An 8337-nucleotide genomic window follows, 5' to 3' on the forward strand; every position below is an offset into this window, starting at 1 on the left:
TGTTTTTGCATAGAAGATATGAACCATTTTCTGAGGTTTACATGTTTGACACAACCTTGGAGTTTTAGCACTTATGATCTCAATTGGATTTTTTTTATTCATTTGCAGAATGTGGGGATCACTGGCTGGCCACCATTTATCTCCTATCACTAGTTACCCTTGAGAAGGTGGTAGCAAGCTACTTTCTTCAACTGCTGCGCTCCACCTGTTGTGGGTTGACTCAGAATGCCACCAGGGAGAGAATTCAAGGATTTTGACTAACGATGGTGAAGGAATTGCAATATATTTCAAGTTAGGATGGGGAGTGGCTTGGAGGTCATTTTCCATTAAACTCATCAACTAAATGAACAAGAATCTTTCTACAGTCAACAAAATTTGAATATTATTGACTTCCAATTTTAAAGGGGAAAGTGTAATTTAGTTTATCTTTTGCACTAATTATTTGTTTTATTTGCAAGTTAGGCACTAGACCATTCAACATAGGAATAAGTTGTAATCTGCAATAACGTAATGGTTTATATATTATATCCATCTAAGCTGGATAGAGAACATTTTCTACAGAAAACACCTACTACGTAAATGGCAAAAAAATGAATTGATCAAATACTCTGTGTTATTAAAAATATTTATTTTTAAAAATTAAAGACACAATCTTAAATTTTATGCCACTTAGCAATGCTGATTGCTACACATAGTTTACAGTAAGTAAATACAATGATGTGTATAAAATTATACACAATAAATACATCAGAAATAAATATTCTCTGTTGTTAAGTTAAGAAAATGTGTCCTTCAGAAATTATAACAGATATTCAATGGTCTTGACAGGGTTCCATTATTCGTCAGCTACTGGTTTCCTCTAGTGACCAGGTTCCTTCATGTTTGGTACTGAACAATACTTTCCAATCTCCTGAAGAAGCATGAATAGCTCTCCTATGACCTTGGCTGCCCTCTTCTCACTGAGCTGGAAAAACATTAGCAAAAATAACAGTCAGTCAATCAATGCTATTCATTGGCATATATGCAGACAACTGAGTATCATGCAGCTGAACTCTGGTGAGATCAATTCTGTTTGCCTCTCAGTCTTAGACCAGTGATTACTTTAAGATTAAAATATTGTAAAAGAAAAGAAAAAATAGTGGAAATACTCTGTAGGTCAGGCAGCATCCGAGGATACATCATTCTGCCTGATCTGCTGAATATTTTCAGCATTTTTAACTTTTATTTAAGAATAATGGCTCTCAAAGACAAAATGAATCAGTTTTGTCGAAATGATTACCAGGATTGTCAGAGAGTATTACAATTAACATCTTCATGGTTAGGTTATGCCAAAAACATGCAATGTGTGGGCAATTTACTTCAATCATTACCTGGTTCAGTTTCTGTTTTAGTAGATCAATGTTATGTTTTGCTTGAGTTCTGTTTTTTGTATTCTAAAAAAAAACACAAGTAAATCAATTACAAACATTTAGCAAGTTGTTAGCAGAAAATACTTTTTTTTACTATAGTTGGTATTAACGTTTTATCCTCCAAATGGAGTGTTATAACACTCTTCTAGTGTCTTTTGAAGACACCCTGTGCACAAATAAAACAAAAAACTGCAGACTCTGGAAATCTGAAACAAAAACAGAAATTGCTGAAGAAACTCTGCAGATCAGGCAGCATCCAACCAGAGAAAACACAATTAACCTTTTGAATCCAGTGACCCTTCAACAAGTAGTGGGAGATATAAATATTACCTTTCCCTAGCTACTTTCATTCTAAGAAAGGTCACAGGTCTCGAAAGTTATCTCTGTTTCTCTTTCTACAGATGATGTTGAATTTCTCCAGCACTTTCTGGTTTTGTGTGCTTCAGCCTCGAGTGCATCTACTACAAAATCAACAGAGATAAGGAGATGCTTACGCAATCGGACATGTGCTGTTTCGTCAGAAGAGCCAGAAACTCCTTGATCTCCTTTAGATGTGAATATTTGGCATGCAGGTCCTCAGATGATAGGACGTTTCCAAGGTAGAAATCAATCACCTCCTTAAGCACGTAGCATCTACCATGCCCCTGCAAAATAAACCAGCCATATTTCATTTACTCTACAAATAAAAACCCTCCATGCTAACCAATTTGCATTCAGTCAGCTTGAAGAATGAAGATAGTATCAGGCCAAAGTTTTACCTGGAGTCCTTGAAATAAATCTTTTCCTATAAGTCTTGTGTCAGTATCCGTGTCGATCTTTTGAGCCTGTGAAAATGATACATTTGAATTAATGTTATTAAAAACTCCACGTGAATTGCATGGAATAGATTGAAAAACGGTGGTCTTTTTCTTACCTCGTCAGACAGGGCATGGAATTTGTGTCTCATATATCGTAGCAACTGTTCTTCCACATGGCAAACCATGTTATGGTGCCTTGATTTCAACCAAGGTGCACAACTGGCCATGACTGCAAAATAGCCAAGTACCAGTGCTGCTAAACCCTGGAAGAAGTACATCATGGAGGAATATTATGAGACAGAGCTGGTCCACTTGCAAATCAAAGTCGTCTTACTCTTCACGTTAATCAAGGTTAAGATGAGGCTGGCTGATATTGTGCTGCACCAAGTTATACACAGGACTTAATTTTCTGAATCTTTACACCACCTTGCATTGTTTATATATCGTTCATTGGTAGTACGAAAATTTCCCTGAATGACCTTATGACGTCTATCATTTACTCATCAAGTTTCCGCTTTCTTCCAGGTAATAAGCCGAATGTTTTGCTGAGTGTGCAAATTGATTGCGCTCGGTATGAGATCATTTAGTCAGCTTTTTCTACCTAAAAAAGAACTTTTCAGAAACTATCTATTATTTCGATGTATTGCCTTACAATAGTAATTTTCCACTCTGGTCTCTTACAATACACATATTTACAATAAATATAAAACACTGTTTTACCTTTTAACTAAACGAGAAGCATGAATATTTGGTACTTAAGAGTTTATCACATAACCCGATCAAGCGATTGCAGAAAGGTTGCAGAGCCCCCAGGCGGACTTACAATAGCAAATTGTTGATGATCTCTGCCATTGAACGTTGAAAAGCTGCGTGTCCATCTAATAGTGCTTTTAATAACAGGCTCTGAATTCTTCAGCAAACTGCAAAGCAGGTCGCGTTCTTCCAAGGTCTATTTTCATTCATTGCAAAGGTTGAACTCAATACATTTTGTATTAGAAGGTCTGTCAAAAGACGACTTGGTGTAGGAGTCATGGCAGAATCAATGTAGACATATTTTGTGGCACTTTCTGTCTTAATTAAGGACCAACACCAACAAAATAATTTCATGTATCCCCTCCTTTCTAATCTTCTATACCCAATGATGAGATTTCCTCAATTTCTTCACCTCTAAAATTGCCATCATCTATGCCTTCTTATCTGTCACCTTAAGCCTTTCCCAGTTCACTCCACCGACCTCTCCTTCTTCCCCATCTACTCCCAAATCCCACTCCCAACAGCACCACCACCCAATCCTCCATCATTCTGCTTCTCTCTATTTTCTTTCCTCACCCTTTGCAAACTCTTCAATAATACCCAGTTCCTGCTCTCAGTTTACCCATACTGAACACAACACCGCATGTCTAGCCTTTGTGTTTGCCAACATTGTTGAAACCTCTGTTTGTTTTCCACCACTGTAACTTTGCCTTTTAAAGTCACTGTCACAGCCTCTATCATGAAAAGAAACATATTGAACCACCCCCTCTCCAATTAGTCTCCCGTCTCAAATCTGCCTTACCTCTCTAAAGTTGGCAAGTATAGCATCATTTCTCAGCCATTTGTCCAGTTCTCACTTTATTTATACAAAAGATGATATATAATTACGTTAGTATTAGTTGCTGCTTTCTTAGATGAAATAGCTTTGATTCAAAATAAGTGCTATGAAGTATACCTTCATTTTAGAACAATAATCATGATCTGTTAGAAATTATAGCAGAAACCTACCCTGTAAAAATAAAACAAAAACTACCTATGATTGGAATCTGAAGTAAAACAGAAAAATATTTTCATGGGTCGGTCAGTATCTGAAGAGAGACACCACAGATTATGATGGTTTGGGTCTGTACCTTTCAATGGTTTGAATGATAGTTGCAATGATGTTCAGCCAAAAGTTCTGAGTGATTATCTTTCTTAACCTCCTCCTGAAGTTTCCAGCTTCGCAGATCCCAGGCTTGAGTCAATCTGTTTCACACTATACTAAAGGTACTTAAGAGCAATTCCCTGCTATCTACCAAAAATTGAAGAAAGTTGTCCAGTCCTCAGTTAAAATGGAATTAGCCTATTCCCAATCATTAGCAGAGCTGAGAACAACCATCAAAAGGTTTATCAATCTGCAGATACTTAGCAGTAACATATGCACAGTTGCCCAGTTTGGCTTTCACAAGCACCACTCCAGCTCTGCCTTCACTGCAGCTTTAATTCAAACATGGACATCAGAGCAGAACTCTAGAGTTATAGTGAGAATGACTTTCCTCAACATCAAGAAAGCATTCAATTCAATGTGATATCAAAGAGCCTGGGAAAAACTAAATTCAATGGGGATCTCAAAGAAATTACTCCAGTGACTGGATTCACACCAAGCACAAAGAAAGATGGTTGTGATTGTCATCATCTCAGTCCCAGGACACAGGTATCAAATTAACTATTTTCAATTGCTTCATTGGTGGCCTTTCTTTGATTATGAAATGAGAAGTAGGCTGTTTTCTCTTTGCAAGTGTTCAGCTCCATTTGCAGTTTCTGAAATAATGAAGCATTCCATGTCGAAGTGTGTCAAAACTTGCACCAGTACCAAAAGTAACATATATACTACATTAGTGTCAGGCAATGACTATCTCAACAAAGAGAGGCCCTCTCATAATTTTCCACTGATGCCACAAGATTGGCTGCAGTAGCTCAAGAAACCAGCTCACACCAACCTATCAAGATCAGTTAGGAATGGAAAATGTTGAAAATTGCATTGTGTTTTTTTTTCAACTTAAGGCCACCATAGTCATACATGTACCAGTAGAAGAAGTCTAGAAGAAGAATACAGGAGCCCGTGTTTTAACAGCACTTGCAGTCTGATTGTGAATGCTCCTTCCTCAATTTTTCTAAATCTTGTTATTCCTATTGAAAAGCTTCACAATGTCAATGAAGAGAATGAACTTATGCAACATTGTGTTCATTGATGTACAATGTTTGAAAGATTTTTCTACTTTCTGCTGATGTTTTAAATTGGATTAGGGAACACTTTACACCTGCAGCTTGTTTTAGACACACAAGAGACATTCCAGTTTCAGGCCTTGGTAACAGGAAAGCCTGTATTGTGTACGCACAGACTGATATTGCAAAATAAAACACCTGAACCAAAGTATAATAATTTCAGGGCATTACAAATAGATTTTGCTTATGAAAGAAATGTGATCATGGGCCTTTGAGTACACAATGGCACTGTATTGCTGATTAAAATTGCATTGTCAATGCTAATCTACCATTTCTTTATGTATTTGGAGTTTTTATCCGCATTCCCATGTCGGCAATAGTGGCTGCAATGTTTTGAAAGAATAATAGCAGATTTCACAATCACAAATGAAAGAAGGAAAAGGTCATACTTTTCCACATGGAGGTAAAGGATTTGAAGGTGTTTTCAACACAATTATACCTACATGAGATGAAAATAGCTACAACTCAACAAAATGTTGCCCCTGTCCCCAGACAACTATTCCAAAAACACATAAAGATATCAGAGATGCCAAAATCATTTTTTTTTAACTTTCAGAGTCCAGAGTCACTGAGGTCGAGGCCATGGACAATAAATCCCACATTCCAACTCCTGTGAATGCTGGTAATTGCAGGGAACCAGCTGCAAAGCAATGACACCAGTCTCAGGAATAGAGTTGCAACTTATTCCACTGTGGTGTTGCTTATCCACACTGGATTGTGTCCTGTTGCTGTCAAACAATGTAAAGCCTACGGAAAACTCAACCACTTTGCGTGCCTTTGAAGGTCATCAGTGAAATATTATCTGTTGATTTAAAAATCAGTCATTTCACTGTACATGACTAAGTGCATTGTTAATTTAATAGAAAATGTAAAAACTTCAGAATATATAAGTGTTATTGTTGAGGCTGAATGTTTATAACCATTGAAATATGCTATCCCTCCCATTTATTTAGAAATGGAGATTTATTGAAAATTGCATTTTGTGCACTTGAGGCTACCATGCACATGTACCAGCAGAGAGATTCTAGAAGAAAAAATAATGGAAACAGCAATTCACCTTCTGAATATTCCTTGCTAAATCTTGCTTTTTCTTCCCTATTACAGGTAACAGATGCTAGTTTTGACAGTGAATCTTACAACCCCCTAAGATTATGAAATGAAGCAGTCAGCTTGAGTGTCACCATATTCACTAAATCTGTCTTGCCTCAGTATAGAAATGTGGCTGCAATGTGCATTATGAATTGATGCACAGCAGCAAATAGTGGAGAATTCTCAGCAGCATCTTTCAAATCTGCAATCTCCACCACCTAGAAAGAAAGATGCAGATATATTAGTTTATGTTATACACTATTTGGCTAAAGCTCCTTAACTAAACATTCTGGGGACATTTCATCACTGTCTGTGTGGAGTATGCACATTCTCCCCATGTCTGTGTGTGTTTCCTCCAGGTGCTCTGGTTTTCACCCACAATCCGAAGATGTGCAGGTCAGGTGAATTGACCAAACTAAATTGCCCATAGTGTTAGGTGCATTAGTCAGAGGGAAATGGGTCTGGGTGGGTTACTCTTCTGAGGGTAACTTGTTGGGCTGAAGGGCCTGTTTCCACACTGTCGGCAAATCTAATCTAAATGCAAATAGCTTAACAGAATGTTTTACTAGCAGCACGGTGGTTCAGTGGTTAGCACTGCTGCCTCACTGTACCAGAGTCCCAGGTTCGATTCCAGCCTCGGGTGACTGTGTGGAGTTTGCACATTCTCCTTGTGTCTGCGTGGGTTTCCTCCCACAGTCCAAAGATGTGCAGGTCAGGTGAATTGGCCATTCTAAATGCCCATAGTGTTAGTTGCATCAGTCAGAGGGAAATGGGTCTGGGTGGGTTACTCTGCAGAGAGTCCTGTCGACTGGTTGGGCCCAAGGGCCTGTTTCCACACTGTAGAGAATCTGAAAAAAACTTCTCGCTAATCAACAACGGCCAACAATCCCAGCAGTGCCTGCATCCCAGTAGCGAGTATGCTGCATTGGCTGTGAGTCTATTTAGAGGATGAACTCTCAGGTAGTAACTGCAACGAATGTGAAACCAATATTTTAGTGAATAACATTTAAGGGAGGTAGATCATTTTCTGAGTAATGCTTAAGCTATGATTGAAATAAGTGAACTGTTTAATGGACTCTTATGACATTAGGCAAAAGTGAGGACTGCAGATGCTGGAAACCAGAGTCTAGATTAGAGTGATGCTGGAAAAGCACAGCAGGTCGGGCAGCATCCGAGGAGCAGGAAAATGGACGTTTCGGATAAAACGTCAGGAATTCCTGATGAAGGGCTTTTGCCCGAAACGTCGATTTTCTTGCTCTTCGGATGCTGCCTGACCTGCTGTGCTTTTCCAGCACCACTCTAATCTATACTCTTATAACATTAGACACTGCAGCAGGTGTCTGAGACACAGAAATAAGAGAGATCTGGTTCCTTTAAGTAACAGAATGTTGAAAAATGTACATAGCAGAATGGATTAAATCACTGCCTTCTGTGCTATAAATGTTCGGTGTTTCTAACCGGGGAGCGTGCTGAGATGCAAAATTTGGGCATTGTTGGGAATTAATGTGTATACAAGCGACTGTAACTTGCAGATCCAACCAAGCACCCCCATCATTTGCAGTATCGGCAATTTGTGATAAATGTCTGTCACAGATCATTGATGAATCTTGTCCATTTGGGTGTACATGCTGTTTCTGATGCTAAAACTCCCTCTGAGTTCACAGCTCCTTGTCAGCGTGGGGACTCGGCGCTGCTTTAGCCGAAGCCTTCCCACACACGGTGGGATACTGCTGGCCACTGATAGCCACCTCGGTCGCGGAGTTCCCCGCAGTTCTCTCGCTGTAAGCGGAATGCTGCTACTAAGGTGAGCTAGCTGCACGTGTGGCAGGGGACTCTCTCCGAAACCAGAGCACCTAACTTTCGATCACTGCATGCAGTTGACAGAGGAAATATTGGGCGAGTTGCAGCCCTTTCCTGGAAAGCTCTTCAAATATGCAAATCTTTACAGTTTATATGCAAGAAAAAAAACGCCGCTTTGTTTTATATTTGTGAATTTTACAAATAACCGTCACTTCTCGACATTG

At 38.9% G+C, this 8337-nt stretch overlaps 1 protein-coding gene across 1 annotated transcript; it reads right to left on the minus strand.

The window, feature by feature from the left end:
* Positions 1-607: 607 nt before the first annotated feature.
* LOC122559390 (interleukin-22-like) lies at positions 608-2580 on the minus strand. The gene is made up of 5 exons (XM_043708839.2): positions 2323-2580; positions 2168-2233; positions 1904-2053; positions 1371-1433; positions 608-964 (listed from the first exon to the last, which is right to left on the minus strand). The coding sequence occupies exons 1-5, from the start codon at positions 2485-2487 to the stop codon at positions 860-862; spliced, it is 549 nt and encodes a 182-aa protein (XP_043564774.1). The 5' UTR covers positions 2488-2580; the 3' UTR covers positions 608-859.
* Between the last annotated feature and the right edge of the window lie 5757 nt (positions 2581-8337).

This window comes from Chiloscyllium plagiosum, unplaced genomic scaffold (genome assembly GCF_037043375.1).
Source record: "Chiloscyllium plagiosum isolate Xiang-an unplaced genomic scaffold, Cpla_swu_hap1 HiC_scaffold_19, whole genome shotgun sequence".
NCBI lineage: Eukaryota > Metazoa > Chordata > Chondrichthyes > Orectolobiformes > Hemiscylliidae > Chiloscyllium > Chiloscyllium plagiosum.